A 23,363-nucleotide genomic window follows, 5' to 3' on the forward strand; every position below is an offset into this window, starting at 1 on the left:
CTAATCTCTCTTTCTGGAACAGAACCCAACTGTGTGTGTTAGCTCAGTGCTTGTCTTCTTCCACAACACCCATTCACTCCCATAGGGAGTTGCTTCCACTCGGAAATTAAAATCACAGTAAACTGATCGTGCCACGTGCTTGACATCCTGTTGATTTACTTCCATATAAACCATGTGATCATACCCTTACCTCAAGAGAAACAGTGCTAGGAATATGCAATAAAATAATTAGGCGCAATTTATTATATTGAAATTTTTGTCATTTTAAAGTGGACATATTTAGTAAGTTTATTGGCTTTTGTTTTCCAAGCATTTCGTGCCACACAAGGCTCCATTAGAAAACATAAGGACTACGGTATGTATTTTTAAAATATTATAGAGAAAAGTCAAGCAAAATGACACCTTTTATTGGCTAACTAAAAAGATTACAGTATGCAAGCTTCCGAGGCAACTCAGTCCCCTTCATCAGGCAAGATGTAATACAGAATGGAGTTCCCTGTGTTTATATACACTCTAGGACAAGAAACAACATTGGTAAATCTTTAAGTGAGAAATCTTAAATGTAGAAAATGAACTGGCCTGAGTTGCCTCGAAAGCTTGAATACTGTAATCTTTTTAGTTAGCCAATAAAAGATGTAATTTCTCTACATTTATAATGGCTAACACGGTACAACACGCTAGTACTAAAATAATATTGAAAACGCTTCATTAGAACACGCCTTCATGGCAAATGCATACATATACACCATGCTTGTGAAGGAATAACTTCGACTGGAAAAATACCGAACTTGCTCATATAGTGAACGACATAAAACAGCCATGTTACAGAGCAAGAGTACATTCCAGTAGTCAGCGCTAGAGAGCACCGCAGTGACATGGCGCTACAATACTATATTTGGTTTACACTCTAATCCAAGACGCGGATAAGATAAGAAGACAATACAACTGAGGCAGGTTAAGTAATTTGCCCAGAGCTGCACGAGTCGGAATTAAAAAATCGAAGCAACAGCAGCATTCAGGGCCTGTACACCACACCATATTGCCCGTTTAAAAAATAAGTGGATGATTCAACACTACTGCTTTTTTTCTTCCATTCTATCTCTATTTAACAACGGAGTTTATCGATTCGTTGGCAACCTGTAATTGGACTCTTGTTAAGGGACAAGTTCAGCCACGTTCTACAACCATCTTTTCCAACGGAAAAGGAAAAACTTTCGAATTGCGCGTGCGTAAAGGAGAAACCAACGGCGCGACGACTAAAACAACGCGAGAGCTGATTCTGTTGAATGATTGGACGAAAAAAATTAAAGCCTTCGTTTGAAATTCGAGTTGTTGTGGTTAGGCTGCAAACCGTAGAAGAGTTAGGGTGAGTTTGAAACGTGATATTTTGGATTAGATTGTCCAGTTTAAATTTTTTATCTTTCAAGTGATACCGATAGACGGTATATAGACAGCGTACACATTTTATATAATGTGGTTACTTAAAACGTGTTGACAATAGAGTCCGGATATGGCAGCTGTGTTTCCGTCATCGACTGCAGTTTTAGTATCCTAAAAAGCACAGTAGAAAGAAACAAATGTTCTTTGTAAATTAATATTTTCATTCAAAGTATTGCGTTAATCATATGTTAAATTAGGCTTGCGCGAAAAGAACAATCCTATTTTTACGCTGTAGTGATAAAATAAAAAAAACGAGTGTGGTTTTTGTGGGCCTTTAGTTTAAACTAGGCGGCGCTCGACTTTATAAAATTAAAAAACGAGTCAGAAGTGATGTTGTGTGCTCGTGTGACTAATTCGCGTCAGTGTTAAAAGTATGTTGAAATGTATAATTCTGGAGCATTTTATCATTGCTACTCCGCAACGGCTTATTTCACAGCTACGTCTTGGCACGGAGTTCGGACAATTGCATCCTACACAGAGCGTTATTTTTCTTCGAGAGAGCATATGCAATAATTCCCAGGACTTTAAACATGCTATTGGTATTATTACTGTAGTAAAACAAGCTGGCCATGTTTTGGTTTGAAAAAAAGAGAACGTGGGACAGGTGATCGACACTCGAGCCATACCTCAGGAGCAGGATTTCTACATTTTAAAATCCAAAATCGATCACTTGGTAAACCTTTTAAACAGTTGCAACAATGCTGTTTTTCTAACGCACTGGCAGAATAAGAAAATTAATATAACCCTATCCCCCCATTTTCGTTAAATATTTTAAAACGTAAAGAAGTGAAGAACTTTGATTTTTTTGTGGCCATAAAAGCAGCAACAAATTCAGTCTGACTAGCTTCCGCTTTAAGGAAGATACGCCGTCCATTGATTTGGAACAATTATTTTAAGCCCTGATTTTCACTTCTTATCCTTGTATTTCTTGTGGACTTGTAATCGATAGTTTTGAAGTTTTACTAATGCATCACCTTATCTTGTTGCCTGAGCAGTGGGCAGCGCCGCTGCGTCGCAGTTACGAGACCCGGGACCTCCCTGCGTGGAGTTTGCATGTTCTCCCCGTGTTGTCGTGGGCTTCCTCCCATAGTCCAAAGACATGCAGGTTAGGTGCATTGGTCATTCTAAATTGTCCCAAGTGTGTGTGTGTGCGCGCGCCCTGCGGTGGGCTGGTGCCCAGCCCGGGGTTTGTTTCCTGCCTTGCGCCCTGTGTTGGCTGGGATTGGCTCCATCAGTCCCCCGTGACCCTGTAGTTAGGATATACCGGGTTGGATAATGACTGACTGAATATGCTTTCCTGCCACCACACCCTCCTTCCCTCTGTAACTGTGGCAAATATGCTCTCGCAGTATAGGTGACAATAACAATGTAATCTAACTGCTAAATTCACTTACAGCCACCTATATTAGGGGTTCTTAAACTCGGTCCTGGTGGCCCACTGCAGCTTCAGGTTTTTGTTTCAACCAAATTCATAATCTGTGACAACAACCCTCTTCACTTACTGATTGCATAACAGAAATCAAATCCGGGTTTTCTTCAAATTTTCTTAGTGACAAAACTGAGGTTCTCCTCATTGGTACAAAATCAACATTATCCAAAACTGATCATTTTTCATTTGTTATTGATAATTCCTCTGTCTCCCCTTCCCCACAGGTTAAGGGTCTGGGTGTCATCCTTGACAGTACTTTATCCTTTCAGTCCCACATCAGTAACATCTCCCGGTCTGCATATTTCTACCTGTGTAACATTAATTGTATTCGCACCCCCTCACTCCCCACACCACTGCTGTTCTTGTTCATAGCTTTGTCACCTCTTGTTTGGATTATTGGTCTTTGGTCTTTCTCCAAATCTCTTTATAAGCTTCAGCTGGTCCAGAATTCAGCTGCCCGCATCATTACTAGAACCCCCTCTATATCACTCCTGTCTTGCAGCAGCTTCATTGGCTTCCAGTTAAGTTCTGCATTCAATTCAAAATTCTCCTTTTAACTTTTAAGGCAATCCACAACCTTGCCCCTCCGTATCTGTCTGACATCCTCCATGTTGCCATTCCCTCCCGCACCCTCAGATCCTCTTCATCCATCCACTTGACTGTCCCCTTCGTCCATTTTACCACTATGGGGAGCAGAGCATTCAGTTGCTCTGCTCCCCAGCTTTGAAACTCACTACCATCTGAGCTTAGAAATATTGAATCATTTTCAAATCTAAACTTAAAACTAATTTGTTTAAGACTGCATTTTCTCTTTGATTACAATTGCTATGCCTGATTTAAAAATTTTTATTTTACTTTTATTTATAATCTGTGTTTTGTCTATTGTGTTTAGAAAGGCGCTTACACATAAATAAAATGTATAATTATTATTATTTAACATTGACCTTGTTTAATTAAGCGGTATTTTTCTCTTATTGTACATTCAGAAAAGGCACACCAGCATGATATTTATAAGGTATTTAGTAATATTTTTATTTTTTCTATAGGTTTAAATGCCTAACTCTCCTTTGTTGATTTATTATATTTTGCCCTTTCTCTGTGCAGTTTGCACCCTTCATTGTATCTTAATAATGACAAAAATGAGCAGAGAAAACCTCACTGAATCATGAAAGGCTGCAACTACTTTAGCATCAGACCCATTAATTAGTAAACATTGGATTAATTAAACAATCAGAACACCTGGAAAAGTAGAATGAAAATCAAGATGAAAATATTTTTTAAAGAAAAAAATGCATTATTCCAATACAACTACTTAGTACATTTTAATAATTTCTTTATTGTTCCCAAAACACAGAATCTGGGAAACAACTTCACTTAATTAGCCGAGGAGTCCAAAGAAAAAGAAAAAATACCTGCGGCCAGAGTGGGTCCCCAGGACCAAGTCTGAGAACTCCTTCGCTATATTGTAGTAACATATTTGGCTATCATGGCTGCTTAACCTGCCTCTTGCACTAGAGAAAGGAGTAGTGTCGCTCTATTACGTTTTCTGCCTTTTACAGGGCCTGATCCTTGGTTGTTATCATTAAAGTGGTATAATAATTGAAGCATTTAAGTGATTATATTTGCTGTTATTACATGTCAGTGTATCTTACTGTCCTTTGGTTTTGAAGCACTCTAGCAGTTATGTTTTAACATGTTAGCACATTCATTGCAAAGCCCAGGAATAATTGTCGTAAAGTTTTCATTTATATGAGCCTTTTCAAGATGATGTGAGAGGCCTTTAGTTTGCCAGAAACCATAAAATGAAGTTGTACATACTGTGAAAGTTAAACACAAATAGCCGCAAAATGGGGAGGGTGGGGGTAGGTGTGAGTGAGCAGTTGCACTGACGTCAAGTGGTAATGCTCAAGTTTGAATGTCCTGCTCTTTGTGAACTGCTGCTCTCCAAATTCTGGTGATGGAGTTTGTGTTATTGTGGCTGACTGGCAGGATCCAGGCTTCAGGTTGGGCTTCTTGCAGGATGCCCTCCTCCATTCTAAAGACAGAAAGCCTGTTAGTGACTGTGCACCTTCACCTTGTGTCTGTTAAAACGAGAAGTGTTTGACGATATGTAGCTTGGTATTAAGCCAAGGACATTTTTTGGTAAAGCCGTATAAAAGCTTGTGGGAGCACTGGACCAAGTGTGACAGTGTTTAACAGCAACTAAACCACTAGGCTACAACAACTATTTTAATTGCTTTCATTATTGGCAGAAAAGAAAAAAAGCATAAAAACGTCTGTTAGTGCAAATAGACACAGTAAAGTTGTCATAATAGGCAAGATAAATAAAACTTAAGAAATGTTCTACATTCATTTTTTTGTAATTATTAAATTGTCAGATAGTTGACCTGCCAAAAATGTAAATTAAATTGCTTGTACTTGGGGCAAATGTCATAACATTTCTTATGTTTGTTGTGTTCATATAAATTCACATCAACATAAAAATAACTTAATGTCATGCATGTACACTGAATTTTTCATTTTTAAAGAGTAGCTGCTCATTTTTCTTTTTTATCTCCTTTCATTTTGTTGCCTAAAAGATAAACATCCATCCATCCATCCATTTCCAACATGATATTCTTAAATTTAATCTAGATGAGGGTCATAGGGTGGGAGGTGCTGGAGTCTGCCCCAACAATACTGGGCCTAAAGCAGGAGAGGGCACCAGGCCATCACAGGGCCCATACGTGCCCACACACACATTCAAGATACTTTAATTGCCACGGAAAAATCTTTCTGTAAGCCGAATTCCTACCTTTTTGAGAAGCTTACTGCTGATAAATCCCAGAAGTCAGAAAGACCATGTTAGGAGATCATTTTCTCCAAAGGCTGAAAAGAGTAAACCTCCCCGCTCTTGTCCTCACAACTTTCTGCAGAGGCACTATAGAAAGTATAATGACCAGCAGCATCTCAGTTTGGTGTGGAAGCTGCACTGGCGCTGAACAGAAGATACTTTGAAGAGTAGTGAGGACAGCGGAGAAAATCATTGGGTCTTCACTCCCATCTGTTCAAGAATCATACTACTCACATTGCCAGAGCAGATCCATTAAGATCATAAAAGATCCCACACACCCGGCACACGGGCTGTTTGAACTTCTGCTCTCTGGAAAACATTACCACAGTATGCACTGCAGAACGACCAAATTTAACAGGAGCTTCTTCCCCCAGGCCATCAGAATACTAAACTCTGTCAAATAACCTTTGACCTTTTGCTGTCTTCCTTACTGTGCACTTCATTACCACGAATAGGTCTTAAGTTTACATTCTACTGTATTGTAATATTGTACAATATTACATTGTATATATTATGTATAAATATTGTATGCATATAGTGCAATAACACGATCACTGTGAAATGATGTGCAATATTTTCTTATTATATTTTACCCACTGACTGGCTTTTTTATGTCTGCACATTGAGTCTGGAGAACTTCACTTTTGTTCAGCTATGCATCCATTGTTGTACAGTTGGATGGTATGAATGACAATAAAGTTCACTTACTTAACTAAAATTAGAAATATTCAAGTGAACATCTCAGTGTAAAATGTGCAGTATTAATATATTTAATTTTATCACATTTTCATTTTGACATTATTTGGCTCCCTTAGCCATTTTTCAGTTGCCATGGACAATATTGTTCTTCATACACTTTTCCTCCCTCATGCTTGTTGTTTTCTTTGTGGGCAAATTTAATTTTAGTTTAAGTGTTTCTTTATAACTGTTTATTTGTGTTTGTTTCTGTATGGTATTAGAGTCTAAAAACATGACAGTATGGCCTGGCTCTTTATAAACAGTGTTCTAATTTATTTATTTGTTCATGTCTTAAATTTTTGTAGAGTGTGATAATAACAAGAAATGGATGCAGTTGTGTTTTGTTGTAACTCATGTATTCTGCAAAATGTTAAATGAGGAAAAGTTCAGTAAAGATTTGTGACTGCAGACATCTTTCACTAACACTTACTATTCCTTGTGTTGCAGAGCTGCCACCTGCAGCTGTGTGTTCACCCAGGAACTCTGAGCAAAGTGGGGAGTATTCGTGGATAATATGCATTCTTTTTAGATATTTCTGTTATTACATGCCTTATTATAGAAAAGTTTAGCGAATGTAAAGAACAAGAGAATATTCATCCATTTTGTGGTAGTTTACTCTGTCACTGGGTCCTGGGCAGCTGGTGACTACCCTGGCAGCATTTGGTGTGCCAGGGCACACTCAAGCACAAGCCCACAGTACCTTATAGTGGAGCAGTTTACACTTGACAGTCTGCCTCGCAGGTGTGGGAAAAATAACATGGGGAGAAGGTCTAAGCTCTCTACTGACAGTAAGCAGACTGGGAATGGCGCTGAAGACTGGAGGTCTAAGGGAGCATTAACCACTGCACAATTGTGCTATTTGGGGGAGAATAAATGGTCCAATTTATTTGTTGATTATATTAAGATAAAAACTCATTTTCAAACTGTCTAGTGATTTATATTGCAATAGGTTTAAAATAATTTTGGATTGGCAACATGATAGTGTAGGACTTAGTGCTGCACCCTCACAGCTTCAGGAGACTACTGGCCTAGTTACTCCACATGTGCCCTTTCTTGCCATGACCAAGTGGATTTTTCTCTTAGTGTGCTGATTTTCTTTCTACATCTCCAAAAGAGTAGTATTTTTAATTAATAAAATTAGAATTAGTGCAGTAATGTGTACATGTGTAGGTATTGCACTATCCTGGACTGATAATTCCATTTGTGGTTGTTTGCTGCATTATGCCAGTGGTTCCAATAAAGGCTCCTGCTGCTCTATGACTGGATAACACTGGGTGTATGTTTATGGACAGACATTTTGAGTTTTTATTAGCTGATTTTTTCTTTGTAAAGTTAAGCATTTAGTCTTCATGTGAGTCACAGGTGCAGATGTGATGAATTATGAAATGTTTAGTAGATGACCTTTTTTAATAAAAATGTTCTTTTCTCCCCATCAGGTTCTTGGACGTCAAGATTTTACCAAAGAAAGCTATGCACTAGTTGGTCTGCATAAATTTGTTTTTGTACTTTAAAATGTGAAAAAAGCTCTTCTAATATAATGGAAAATAAAGAAAATCAGCCAGAAAACAGTATGTTTCAACTTTTTAGCTGCCATCAGTTAGACTAATTTTCATAGCCACCTGTTTCTGTTGGTTACATTGCTGATATTTGTTAACCTTTAGATGTTGCAGATGGTGTGGAGTTGGATGACAGCCTGACTAACATTAACTGGCTGGGCCGCTTCTCCTCATGCGGAATTACTTCCAAACGGAAAACTGCTACAACATCAAAAAATAAAGTAAGCAACTGATTTATATGCTGGCTTCACCGTTATTCCTGACACTACTGGAAGCAGCACTTCATAAGGCATGAGTTGACTTGAAGACTGTCAGCTTGTGTAGTAAAGTGACAACATAGTCTGACTTTTTATTAGCAGTGGTCTAGTTAATGTATTCATGTCTTACATTGTTAGAGTATAACAATAACAGAAAATACACCCATTACTGTTTTGCTGTAGCTTATGTGTTGTTCAAAATATAAACTGAGAGGAACTCACAAAGGTGAATTTAAAATGTTTTGAGAATGATCAGCATATCCAAAGCAATGCAGCCTAAGATGATATTGAAGTCTTTTAGTTAGGGGTAAAAAATGAGGCAGATTTACTGGACAGAAATGAAAGTGATGCCTGTTTTGGTTGAAAGTTAGCGGAAGAATGAATATTGTGTTCATGCCATGCAATATTCACTTTTATAATGTTAAGTGTGAAATCATACAGATGATCTGAGTTGGTGCCAGCGTTGGCAGTAGTCATACAGCCCCAGGTTAAGTACTGTTATAAATGAATTGATTGGATACACATTATAAAATGAGCGATGCCTCTCTATAAACATATTTAGAGCCAAAAGTGAAATATTCTTAGCCATAAGAAAGTATATTATATTTTAAAGGCAGATTTGTTGACATGATTTTATTTATTTTGTTAAGCAATAAAGTGTATTATGTAAAAATGACTTGTTAAATTACTTAATATATTTAGTTTGATCAAATATTTCACATTTATTTTTGTCAATTTTCAGACTGTAAAGCCACCGAGATCCCCATCAGTAAAACGTCCTCCATATTCCTATTCTGACCTGATAAAATTGGCTATCAGCAGCAGCCCAGAGAAATGCCTTCCACTTCAACAAATATATTCTTGGGTAGAAGAGCATTTCCCATATTACAAATATTATGCTAATCCAGGATGGAAGGTAAATATATGCATACATTATTTGCAGTAGAATGCTTTGAAATGCATCTAATGAAAATGACTAATGATTTTGGTAAACAATTACATTTTAAATTGACCGTACTTGGCAAGTAAATAATTTAGGTTTGTACAGAATGGAATGTATTTTTTTTGTGCTTTTACCACTTTGCATTTAAGAATTTTAAGAACATAAAACAGGTCCCACAAATGGTTTCTTTTATGCTTCAACAACTGTAAGGTGGTTTATTTCAAGAAAAATATTGTTTTCAAAGCTTCTTATGATGCACAAAATACATCTTTGTTGAAAACTTTCAAAACAATCTGATTGTGTTTCACAGAATTCTATCAGGCATAGTTTGTCTGTCCAAGATATCTTTGTACGGCATATTGAGGGCAGTAGAAGAAATGCATATTGGACCATTAAATCCACCTCTGAGGATAAGCGCTCCTGTTTTCAAGAGAAAGATGTAAGTTTAGGAGCACTATGGATACAACATTAAATTAAATTACTGTTTGTGTGGAAGCTGTTTTTTCAAGGTGTATTTATTACGTTTAGCAAAGTAATATACTAACTTTTAACACTCTACAGTAACAGAATCCTGTTTCTACAGATCATCCTAAAATTTAAATTGTTTAACAATTTAAACTCATCAGATTGTGTAGATTAATAACAAGTAAAACCTTTATGAGCATATGAATGCTGTTCCAAACCACTAAAATTAAAATGCACCAAGCTTGATTATTGCAGTAGGCTGAAAAAGGAAGATATGCAAAGCTTTTGCTTATTAAAATGCAGCAAAGTATTTATAATATAAGATTGAATATGATGCAAAAGACCATGGCTGCCATGGCATATGGCAGCCCTGCATGATCCCAAATTCGATTAATTTTGTTTAGGTTGGGGTTGAAGAAAATAATAAAACACTACTTAGGCATGTAGTCAAGTAACAGTTAAACAAATTCTACAAACTGCTGGTTAAATGCAAAATGTACAGCAAACCAGTTCTCATTGCAAAACTAATGTAAAGAGAGGTAATGAATATTAACCATTCATCATCGTCTTGACTGGGAAGTACCAAGTTTACAGTAATTTCTTTATAAGAACAGAGCTGTGCGTCAGTTTCATTTACTACATACAAAGAGCAGACTTTAGAGTCACAAGCAAAAGTAATTTAAAGCACATAGACTTGCCAGTTAACTGGGTCCCCAACCCTCTTCTCCCTTGCATTTTTTTAAAATATGTAAAAAGTTTGTGGCTTTGTTAGCTTGTCCTTGTATATGTGGAATGTATTAACACACACAGAGACTTCTATCTACAGTATCTCTCTCTCTCTCTCTCTCTCTATCTATATATATATATATATATATATATATATATATATATATATATATATATATATATATATATATATATATATATATATATATATATATATATGTATATATATATATGTATATGTTCTAACTTATTTTTTTTTTTTTTTTTTATATATGTACAACTATAAAGCATTTAAATGAAGCAGCCAGTGGTCAGATTGGCTATGTGTCTGCACTGCCGGTGATGATAAATATGGTAAGATGAGAAATTAAATTAATCTGTTTATTTGTAATATTGAAATTATATTCAAACAAAATTATTACCATCTTTAAACAGTGTTTTTTCACATCAATATTCTCTCTCTCTTTCTACCCCACCATCCATCAATCTGACCTTCAATAATAAAAGAATGCTGGGGGATCTTCTGCTCCTGCTCAGAATAAAGGTATTGTCATAAAGATAAATGTGGTATGCAGTTTACAGTGAATTTAAATTATTCTTGTTAGAGTAAAAGTGTTTAAAAATTATACCAAAGTGACCAGAAAGACAAGTTGATTGAATGCCATATACTGTATGATTTTGATTTTTTTTTTGTATTCTGTGCAACTGTGACATTCTGAAGAAGATGACAGGTGCTTAAAACAAGTTAAAATTTGTTAATAATAGCGTTACACAGAAAATGCAACTGTATGAGAGAGTTTTGTGGTCTAATTTGGTAAATAAAAATATTCTATTTTGAAAGTGCTACATCATTTAAATTTCCGTATTTTTGCAAGGAGAACAAACTTACTAAATTTGTAAGTGCACCCAGGCAATACCTGTGATTTATAATTAAACCCCACTCCTTTCCATGGCTGTAGTAACCTCGGTGCAGTGCTTTTCTCAGATTATTTCAGTATTTCAAAATGTAATTTTCTGCTTACGTTTTGAATTGTATAAAGTAATAATATCAATGCATACTGCCGCTATCGTAGAAGTGTTTTCTGTGTAGCAAACTACTGCTAGCTTCCTCATGAAGAAGCAAGTATGCTGGTATGCATTTTCTCCTGTAACTATAAATGAGAACAGACAATGAAGATATGGTTACTTTGAATCTCACAAGAAAAAGGCCTATGGGGGTCTGTTTAAACACTGGTTTTGAAATATTTTTATTTAAAAATACAAAGTAAAAATTTAGGACACTTAAATGCAAATAAATTAATGAGGACTTTATAGGTAACATTTATTTTGAACAGTGCAGATTTTAGTAAATTATAAAAGCAGTTTGGCACATTAAAAATGGGTATCAGTGAATGGTATTTGCAATACCTATAAAAAATTATTCAGCCTTTGGAAGTTTTCTCATTTTATTGTTATGTGGAAACACAGTGGATGTAATTTTGTTTTATGACCCTGATCAACCTAAAAAGACAATTCACTGCCAAAGTGAAAACAGATCTCTGCAAAGTGATCTAAGTTAAATACAAATATAAAACGGCAAATAATTACATAAGTATTAACTCCCTTTAATATGATGCATCACTGTTGTAGTCAATTGGTCTTAGAAATCACATAATTAGTTAAGCTGAGATCACCTGCCTGGGGTTTCAATTAAGTGGAGTATAAATGCACCTTAAACTGGGAGGACCAACTTGTGGTGAAGACAAAAGAGCACTTTATGCAACTCCATGAAAATTTTATTGAAAATACAAGTCAGGGAATGTCGTTCAATCATTTTCAAACCCACTAAATCCTGAACAGGGTCGCAGGGGGTGCTGGAGCCTATCCCACCTAGCATAGGGCACAAAGCAATGAACAAACCCTGAAGGGGGTGCCAGTACATACACACCCCAACCACACACTAGGGCCAGTTTAGTATTGCCAATTCACTTAATCCACTTGTTTTAGGACTGTGGGAGGAAACTGGAGCACCCAGAAGAAACCCACATAGACATGAGGAGAACATGCAAACTCCATGCAGGTAGGACCCAGGATACAAACTTGGGTCTCCTTAATGCGGGGCAGCAGCACTACCACTGTGTCACGCCAGTCAGAGGATAGACACAAGAAAATACCTAAATCATTGAATATCTCTGAGTCCAGTAAAATGGTTACAAAGCGATGGAAAGCATATGGCACAGCTGTAAATCTGCCTGGAGCAGGTCATCCACAAAAACTGAGTGATTGTGCAAGAAGAGGACAACTACTGAGGGAAGCCACCAAGAGGCCTGTTAGGTGTCTGAATGAGTCATATGCTACAGTGGGTGAAATTGGGGAAACTGTGCAGAAAATAACTGTTGCACAGGGGCTACTCCTTGCGCAGCAGTTTTATAGGAGAGTGGCACAAAGGAAAAAGGCACATGACATCTTGGCTAGAGTTTGCCAGAAGGCACATGGGAGACAGCTGGAAGAAGCCATGTTTAAACACTGCACATTATAAAAAATACACCATTCCCACAATGAAGCCTGGTGGTGGCACCATCATGCAGTGAAGATGTTTCTCTGCAGCAGCGCAGGCCCTGAAAGGGGTGTGAAGGTAGAAGATAAAATGGATGCAGCAAAATACAGGGAAGTTCTAGAGGAAAACCTGATGCAGTCTGCAAGCAACTTAAACCCTGAGAGAAGATTTGTTTACTAGCAAAACAACAACCCCAAGCATAAAGTCAAAGCTACTCAGGAATGGCTAAAAAACAACAATGTTAATGTGGTGGAATAGCCAGTCCAGAGCCAGATTTCATTCTAATTGAGACCTTGTGGCTGGACTTGACAAAAGCTGTTCACTTATGATACCCATACAACCTTACAGAGCAAATGGGGGAAAATGCTGTGCCCAGATTTGCCAAGCTGATAGAGACAGCACTGTGCACACACACTCGAGGATGTCGTGGCTGTCAAAGTTGCAACTATTAAATACGGACTTGAAAGGGGTGACTACATATCCTGTTAATTATGTGTTTTAGATTTGTAATTAATTAGGAGTGCTTTGCAGAGATCTGTTTTCACTTTCACACTGCTTTTTCTGCAGGTAAATGTCAAAAAGTCAAATTCATTCCACTGTGATTCAATGTTGTATGATCATAAAATGTGAAAACTTCAAAAGGACATGAGAATACCTTTTATTTGCAGAGACAGGGAGGGTGGGAGCATGCATTGATACAGCATTGTTGCTGTACCCATTTTATTTGCGCTGTATCTTAAAAAAGGAATGTTTATATTTAACAGTTAATGCTATATTTACAAATATTTGTCTTTACATTTATTTTAGCTTGTTTTAAATCTACTTAAATATTTGCCCTTTTATGATTTTTTTCTATCTATTAGTGGGTGGTTTAAAGAAAGTGCAGCCCTTGCTTCCTCGTGGAATTGCTCCATGCCTGATCCCTGTTCCTGTGTTTGTAAATCCTTCAGCTATCTGTACACCATCTTTGTCATTTACTACTTCACAGAGTGATCATTCAAGCAAAGTTAAAAGAAACATTGCTCCTAAGGTAAAGTTAAAGTAGTATTGTGAACATAAGTTATTTTACATTTTGAGTAATACTTGGAGCTGAGAGTGAAGCTAGTGTGTAGTTCTGATATATCCTGTAATCTTATAATTTACTATTAAAATAGTGTTTGCTTGAAACAGTAGCACAAGGATATGCAATACTTAGTGTTTGTATTCAGGTCTGCTTCTGGCTCTTTTGACTTGAAGTGTAAACATTTTATGTTTCCCTATGATCATGTCGCTTTCTGTGGAGACTTACCATATGCTGTTAGATTATTCAGCAGTTCTGAATCAGTTGATTTGGTTGCATCCTTATCAAGTAACGGGTGCAGTTCCCTCTTGGCATCTACCTTGTACCTTGCAACCTCTATGAATGTCAGAAATGACTTTGTGATACTTTTAAAATATTCTTAGTTATCATTAAAAAAAGGTGCAAATGTTTTATAAAACGAATTAGTAAAGTATATCAAACAATTAAACAGGAGACAAAATAATACCTTGTATTTTCTGCTTTCACTAGTTATCAGGTAGTAACAAAATGATATTCCTTCAACATCAGTAATACTGATTTGTTTCATTTATTCTTTTAGCTGTCTTTATGAAAAGTCTGGACTGCATAGTGTAGAATACACCTCAGTGTTTATTCCTATGCAGAGGCCATTCTGTCCACTTGTAGCAGCACACATAATCAGCTTACAAAGCTTAGAAAAATGCATAAATACATGTATCTTTCATCTTTGTATCTACACAACTGACGTTTATGGATTTAAGTCTACAGTGTACCTTTTTTGTGAGCAACAGGCCACTTCAGCATTTTATTAGCGTATGTCTTTACATAATTACTAAACTGTTATACTGTCCAACTTACCCTGTTTTTACCAACGCTTCATAGAGCCCTTGTTTTATTAATTAACTTGCTTGTTTCACTAAATGTTGCTTTGTTTTGATTTTTTTTTTGTAGATTTGGCAGCAGCCATGCAGTTAGGTCCATAAATATTTGGACAGAGACAACTTTTTTCTCGTTTTGGTTCTGTACATTACCACAATGAATTTTAAATGAAACAACTCAGATGCAGTTGAAGTGCAGACTTTCAGCTTTAATTCAGTGGGTTGAACAAAAGATTGCATAAAAATGTGAGGCAACTAAAGCATTTTTTTAACACAATCCCTTTATTTCAGGGGCTCAAAAGTAATTGGACAATTGACTCAAAGGCTATTTAATGGGCAGGTGTGGGCAAGTCCGTTGTTATGTCCTTATCAATTAAGCAGATAAAAGGCCTGGAGTTGATTTGAGGTGTGGTGCTTGCATGTGGAAGATTTTGCTGTGAGCAGACAACGTGCGGTCAAAAGAGCTCTCTATGCAGGTGAAAGAAGCCATCCTTAAGCTGCGAAAACAGAAAAAACCCATATGAGAAATTGCTACAATATTACGAGTGGCAAAATGTACAGTTTGGTACATCCTGAGAAAGAAAGCAAGCACTGGTGAACTCAGCAACACAAAAAGACCAGGACGTCCACGGAAGACAACAGTGGTGGATGATCGCAGAATTATTTCCATGGTGAAGAGAAACCCCTTCACAACAGCCAACCAAGTGAACAACACTCTCCAGGGGGTAGGCGTATCGATATCCAAGTCTACCATAAAGAGAAGACTGCATGAACGTAAATACAGAGTGTGCACTGCAAGGTGCAAGCCATTCATAAGCTTCAAGACTTGGACTTTGCTAAAGAACATCTAAAAAAGCCAGCACAGTTCTGTAAAAACATTCTTTGGACAAATGAAACCAAGATCAACCTCTACCAGAATGATGGCAAGAAAAAAGTATGGAGAAGGCGTGGAACAGCTCATTATCCAAAGCATACCACATCATCTGTAAAACACGGTGGAGTCAGGCAATGTGATGGCTTGGGCATGCATGGCTGCTAGTGGCACTGGGACACTACTGATGATGTGACACAGGACAGAAGCAGCCGAATGAATTCTTTTTTTTTTAATTTATTAATTTTATTGCAATCATTCCATACAGATCAATCAGTTTTGACAAAAAGTATGATTGAGAACAAGTCGACTCCCACCCCTGAGAGAGAGAACAAGGCCAACGGAGTAAATGGCCAACGGCTTGTAAACATACAGTAAATTGATGAGTTTGATAAGCCAATAGAGATGAATGGAGAAGAAAAAGAAATACAGAAATAATTGCTTCCTCTGTGCTTTAAGAGATCCTCTGAGTATTTGATTTTTTCCAATTTCAAATAGAATAAAACATCGGTTTCCCACTGACTTAAAAGAGGAGAGTTAGGATTCTTCCAGTTTAGCAAAATAAGTCTGTGTGCCAAAAGTGTAGTGAATGCAATCACAGTTTGTTTGTCCTTCTCCACTTTAAACCCATCTGGAGGAACCTCAAACACAGCTTTTAATGGGTTAGGAGGGATTGTGACACCAAGGCTGTCTGAAAGGTAATTAAAAATTTTGGTCCAGAATGATGTTAATTTGCTGCAGGACCAAAACATGTGACCCAGTGAGGCTGGAACTTGATTGCAGAGTTCGCAGGTTGGATCTTGCCCTGGAAACATTTTGGAGAGTTTCAGGCGAGACAGATGTGCTCGATATATAATTTTGAGTTGTATAATTGTGTGCTTTGCGCATATGGAGCTCGAGTGAATTCTCTACATTGCTATTTTCCACTCCTTTTCTGATATATTAATTGAGAGATCTTTTTCCCAGTGTCCTCTTGGATCTTTGAAAGGGAGGGACTGTAAAATAATTTTATATATTGCAGAGATGGTGTCTGAGTCCTTGAGATTGAGCAATATTTTTTCCAGCATGGATGACGGTGAAAGATGAGGAAAATCGGGCAGGTTCTGTTTAACAAAGTTTCTAATTTGAAGATAGTAAAAGAAATGTGTAGCTGGAAGTTAAATTTTGAATGTAATTGTTCATAGGATGCAAAGACGTTGTCTATATAAAGATCTCTAAGCAAGTTAATCCCAAATTTTTTCCAGATATTAAAAACTGCATATGTTCGCGAGGGTTGAAAGAAGTGGTTCTCTTGCAGAGGTGCCACAGATAGAAGCTTCTCCATCTTAAAATGCTTTCTACTTTGGTTCCATATTCTGAGTGAGTGAAGCACAATTGGGTTATTAGTATATTGCTGATAACTTGCATTTATTGGGGCACAGAGCAGGGAATATAAAGAAGTAATGCAGGATTTTAGTTCTGTTGCGGACCAGGCCTGTGTATGTTCATCTATTTGTGTCCTGGTTTTTATAGCTTGTATGTTTGCTGTCCAGTAATAAAACTGGAAGTTAGGTAGAGCCATGCCACCTTCTGCCTTTTGTCTTTGTAGGGTCGCTCTTTTGATACGTGGATGTTTTGAGTTCCAAATAAATGAGGTTATTGTTGAATCTAATTGCTTAAAAAATTATTTATTGATGTATATTGGAAAGTTTTGAAATAAAAAAGGAGCTTAGCAGCCAAATGAATTCTTAGGTGTTCAGAGACATACTGTCTGCTCAAATCCAGCTATATGCAGTCAAATTGATTGGGCGGCGTTTCATGATACAGATGGACAATGACCCAAAACATACAGCCAAAGCAACCCAGGAGTTTACTAAAGCAAAGAAGTGGAAAATTCTTGAATGGCCAAGTCAGTCACCTGATCTTAACCCAATTGAGCATGCATTTCACTTATTGAAGACTAAACTTCGGACAGAAAGGCCCACAAACAAACAGCAACTGAAAGCCGCTGCAGTAAAGCCCTGGCAGAGCATTAAAAAGGAGGACATCCAGCATCTGATGATGTCCATGAGTTCAAGACTTCAGGCTGTCATTGCCAGCAAAGGGTTTCCAACCAAGTATTAGAAATGGACATTTTATTTCCAGTTATTTAATTTGTCCAATTACTTTTGAGCCCCTGAAATAAAGGGATTGTGTTAAAAAAATACTTTAGTTGCCTCACATTTTTTGCAATCTTTTTGTTCAACCCACTGAATCAAAGCTGAAAGTCTGCACTTCAACTGCATCTGAGTTGTTTCATTTAAAATTCATTGTGGTAATGTACAGAACCAAAATTAGAAAAAAGTTGTCTCTGTCCAAATATTCATGGACCTAACTGTATATACACATACACACTGTAACAGAAATGCAGGAAAATGAAAATATTTTGAGGTACTTTGTGATAAGTTGAAATAGAACAAATGGTGTAATAAATCTTGTAAAACGAGTCTTCTTTTTTTCCTATTCTGATTGTCAAAGATGGCCATCCTTCCTGTCTTCTGATATTTCTTTTTTTTTTTTTCTAATTTTTGCTAATAAGATTAAAATTGAAACCCTGGCAGTTTACTGATTACCTTTTCACCAGTTTAGGTCATTCATTGCATTTTAGTTGATAAAATGTGAAGAAAAACTGAGGTGTTTTAAAAGTTTTGACCGATAGTATGGGTATGTATGTATATAATGCTAGCTGTGTTATCCATCTAAGACAGTTGAAATTTAAGTACTCAATCCAGACCTCCTGTTTTTGATTTGCTGCACGGGTTGTCCATTTGGTCTGGTATAATAATACATACCTTATCTCTTAACCTTGTGGCAGCCTTTTCCTCTTCAGAGAGAGCTGCCTGTTTTCACCTCTTCCTCTTAGTGCCACTTTCAAACTGACCACACTTATAGTTGAAGTATTTTGCTGAGAAAACACGGAGGTGGCCACTACCGCATTGGCCTGGTTTATCAACTCTAGCCTTGTTGTGTTGGGGCTTCGGTTTCCCAATGTGTGTGTCAGTTTTTGGTTATTTCTACTCTTTAATTCCCCACCAAGCAAAGTTAATCAGTCAGCAGCATTACAGCTACGCACATAAACATCACTCATGTGGCCCAAGCAGGTGCAAGAAGGTCGCTACCAAGCTGCTGTTTCTAGTATATAATGTCAAATGACACAATCGGCCAATAAGATTAATTTTCCCTTATTTGGTATTTTTATTATAATTTTTGATTTTATTGATCTTTCTACATCCTTTGTCTATTTTACACACACACAGACACTTGTCGTTTTATTAAAGTGGACGGAATCATTGAAGGGCATTGCCAGCATGCATCTGTAAAGGAGGAAAAAGTTATTTCACAGTGAAAAGAAAAGTACGAGAGACACCATTTTTGCTGTATAGTTTTCATCAGGTGAATAATTAGCTTTAACACACATTTTTTTGTCCATTTTTCACTCAAGTCTGCAGGATTTTGACATTGTATAGCTTTTATGCAACCATCTTATTAGGAACAGTCCTTCAGAATTTTTTATTGCAATAATTCTGGACTGAATATGTTAATTGCTTTATTCTTAAGTATTTTATTACCTTTTAATATTTTGACAGAGGTGTGACTAGATTCGTGTTTGACTATGAGATTTGTGAAAAATTCTTTATTGAAGAAATTAGTTTTCTCGTGTGTGTGTGTGTGTGTGTGTGTTTTTTTTTTTTTTTTTAAACACACGTTCATACTCTTTGTTTTGAATATGTTTTATTTCTCTCTCTCTCTCTAGCCAGCAATTCCACTTAATGTTCCTATGGCTGATTCTTCTGTTGAATGTCATAAAAATAAACCTACAGAAAGAGTCCAGTCAGGTCCAGAAAGTATTATCACCAAGCGATGGAAAAAAGATTCTGGTGATGTACCACGTAAGAAACGCAAAGAGAAACACCAGACACTTAAAGAACCAGAATATCATTTACATGAAGACATTTTTATATCTAATGAATCTGAGCAACAGTTTGTTAAAGAGCAGACACTGGCCCTAAAGACAAGTGAAGAAGCATTGAACCTTTCTCCTTTCAAAACCCCTACCAAAAACAGGTTAAATGGTGTAGTCACATCAACTCCTTGTCGAGAATCTGAGTGGTTAAATGGCAGTGTGCTCATTAATTCATTGAAGAGTACCACGACTCCTCCAGAATCTGAAGACAGCTTACTTGACAGCAGTTTGTTTAAATCACCTAGCAGTAACAGTTTGGGATATACAAGCCTCGGACTTGCATCTCTTGGAAACAGTGTGAGAACCAACTCTGGATATGAACACTCGGAGAAAGATTTGCCAGAATTTAGTCTTTTAAGCTTCACGCCAGTGAAAAAACAGATGCATTCTGAAAGATTGGGAATAATTACACAGAATGACAGCTTAACAAAAGTTTTTGAAGACTTTACACTTCCAGAAATTGAAGAGGGAACTAACTTGGCTAACATTAGCTGGTCTGCTTTTTCATCAGAAGCTACCTGATGTGTGGTATTCACTGCTTGAAAAATGAAAACTATTATTTGTAAAGTGAGTTACTGGTAGAAACTGAACTGGTATATTCTACAAATGGATATGACAGTGTGGTAAGTAATACAAGTCAGCGGTCCTTGGACTACACAAGCTGTATTCAACAGTGGATTCAGAGTGTATTCCAACCTCTTCACTTTCTGCACATTTTATTGTGTTGTAGGTTTAATTTTAGATGGATACATTTGCTAGCTTTACCCATCAATCTTTACTAAATAACACTAATCTTATGATGATCATTTCAATTTTTTATTTTTTAAATTGAATTTGCAGACATTTCTAAAAATATGTTTTCACATTAATGGGTTATTGAGTGTAGAATGATGGGCAAACATGGCAAATATATCAGTTTAAAACTAAATCCACAACACAAAGTGTGCAGAAAGTGAAGGGGATGAAATATTTTCTGAATCCGATATACAGTATACAAATAAATACGTGAGCATCATAGCAAACGTCAGAGTCAACTATGTTCTTCTCACCACAATTTTTTTTTAATGGAAACTAAAGAAATACAGATAAATGGGAACAAGGTTTATATATTTTGTGTTCAGTATCTGCATATACATTTAAGGCAGAGAGTATCATTAAACAACATTACTGAAGAAATGGTTCACCATTTTTCTACATGTCAGTGTAGATATCAGCCTAAAACCATTGCATCTTTTTTGTATTTTTGTCACTAGCTTTTCATTCTCACTTTTCAGTGATTCTGTAAAAGGTGACATTTTCAAAGGGTAACGGCTGTCTTGTGGTAAGGAATGATAATTTACTTAAATATGCTTTCACTGGAGGCATGGATATGAAATCTCAAGGAAATGTGTGAACTAGAGAGAAAAAGAATTCAATTATACATCCAAATATACGTCCAGCAGTTTTGGACTGGATGAGGCTGATCAGCTGTGGACCAGCAAAGGTCTGGACTTTTTGCTTTATCCTGTTACTCCTACAGCTAGCTTAGAGTAATTAGCCAGATTGTTTTTGTCATAAACTTTTGATAATATTGAAATGCAAATGAGCATGGTGTTAGTGTTAGCCTGTGTATCGTGCATCTGCAAAGGCAAAAGGAAAATGTAGAGTTTGTTTCACCCTAAAAGTAAAGAAGATAAAAGACACAGCGTTTTGGTGGTATTGCCTTATGATGCCTCTTAATGGCTACACAGCCAAATGTTGTGTCTTTGACCTTCTTTAATGTTCTGTGTAAAAATAGTTTTTTTTTCTGTTACAAGTGAATATTCTTCATCAAAAGCAAAAAAAACAGTGTTCTTGAAGACAGGAGCCTTATCCTGTGGACACCACTGCATTTGTCCAAAGAGGCCTCTGACTCGCTGCTCTGCTCTTTGACGTGTTTCTCCACTTGCACATTTAAGGTGACTCTACAGTATACATTTTGCTTTAAGACATGTAAATGTATAGAACTGCTTTGAGGTCATATTTCTGCTTTAATATTCTGTAAAACAACCCTTGGCATCCTAATGTCGTTTTCAAAAAAAGCATAAAAAGGCTGGTCTATTGGCTTTAAGATAGCTGGATGAACATTTTAATATTTTGTTTCCTATACACTAGCAAAACATGTTAAAATACAAAAAACGAACACATCTTTCCAAAAACCTTGAGAATGTGTTTAGCGCCAGGGTACCACTGTGGCTGTAGGTTTTCATTCCAGTCTCACAAATCAGTGGATCAGCCTTAGTTGGAATTGATCTAGCTGGGCTTTTTGTCTGTTATTTTGCATTTGGTAAAATGTGCAAGAATGATACACAAAAGTCCGTTCACAGCAGGACTGAACCTGAGAACCACTGGCTAACCACTATCTTGAATAAGCAGCACACAAATGAAGAGGACCCTGAAGTAGCAGCTCCACTTTAACATTCAGTGTCGGGTACACCTGTGTCGGCACTCAATTCAGATACAAGTAAGGGAGCAAACCCAAGAAGAAATGGAACAATGACGATGGTAAAAGAAGGCTGAAGTGTTTAAAGTTAGGATAGAAACACACATTTTTCTGCATGTTGTTTAAGTGTGAGTATCATATTAGAGCGATCTTCTGAACGCAGGAAGACAGGTTGGCTAATTAAACGGGTCAATTAGACATTAAGAGCCGGTGCGTCCAGCTGTATGTGTATATGTGCAATATATGAGATATGGAACGGCAGACACAACGAAACGTGAAATTGAGCTCAGGGAAATCAGAGAAGCGTTTACAGAAATATCTGAATCGTTAAAAGATTTTGTTGGAACAACACCATCACAACCTCACTCTGCATGATAGCAGGAATGGGCAGGCACTTCAGCAGGTGGGTATGAAGTGGGTCGTCTGGCTCCATGTCAACAAAGTCAGGAGATTATTAAACTGTGCCATGTTTTGTACAACAGCCCATGCAGTAATGATATGTCAGACCTTCGTTGGCTGGCAAGAGCAGCCTCTAACCCGACGCATCGGGAGGAGCCATGTTGTATCAAACCATTAGGTTATGAATAGGCTGGAGGGCATTGGATTTAGTTTGTTTTTTTGAATGTTTTATACATATGGAGTTGCTAATTCAGGCAGTTGTTGACAAGAAGGGATTGCATTGGTTTCTAATCCTGAGAAGTTATAACAGAAAGCTGATGTTAACTGAGGTAAACTGACTTAAGTCCTTCAGTGCAAATAAGCAGCGTTGGCCCTCTTCAAGGGAAACTGTAAGAATGCATATGTCATATTCATCACTTTTGACATGTGATATGTTTGTCACGTCAATGCACATTATAACAACAGCTAGGTGATATGAACTATGACACACGAGTCATCAATTAACTGCTTTGGCTGCATTATCTGTTTTGTCAAAAGTGTCGTCGTTTCCCACTTCCTTCGAAAAGTTGTGTAGGGATGGGTCAGCTTCCCTAAATATAGAAATCAAGCTTCCTTTCATAAAACCTGACTTTTGGGTGGAAAACAGCTTGGGTTTGATTTATAAAACAAAGTGGAAGGTTTTTCTAACTCCACAGCCTACAACACCTCCCTGAATCTACTACATTAATATTTGTTATAACAACTTTAATTTGAACGATAGCTATATAAATAATAAATACAGGGACACACATCGCAAACCTAACTGCAACA

The 23,363-nt window shown here is 36.9% G+C and overlaps 1 protein-coding gene across 1 annotated transcript; it reads left to right on the plus strand.

Annotated features, from left to right (window-relative positions):
- Positions 1–1,199: 1,199 nt before the first annotated feature.
- LOC120525740 (forkhead box protein M1-like) lies at positions 1,200–21,820 on the plus strand. The gene is made up of 9 exons (XM_039748303.1): positions 1,200–1,366; positions 7,877–8,008; positions 8,102–8,217; positions 8,996–9,169; positions 9,507–9,635; positions 10,676–10,741; positions 10,895–10,931; positions 13,787–13,953; positions 19,484–21,820. Exons 2-9 carry the CDS (start codon positions 7,978–7,980, stop codon positions 20,213–20,215), a joined length of 1,452 nt encoding a protein of 483 aa, XP_039604237.1. The 5' UTR covers positions 1,200–1,366; positions 7,877–7,977; the 3' UTR covers positions 20,216–21,820.
- Positions 21,821–23,363: the final 1,543 nt, after the last annotated feature.

Source organism: Polypterus senegalus, chromosome 1 (genome assembly GCF_016835505.1).
Source record: "Polypterus senegalus isolate Bchr_013 chromosome 1, ASM1683550v1, whole genome shotgun sequence".
NCBI lineage: Eukaryota > Metazoa > Chordata > Cladistia > Polypteriformes > Polypteridae > Polypterus > Polypterus senegalus.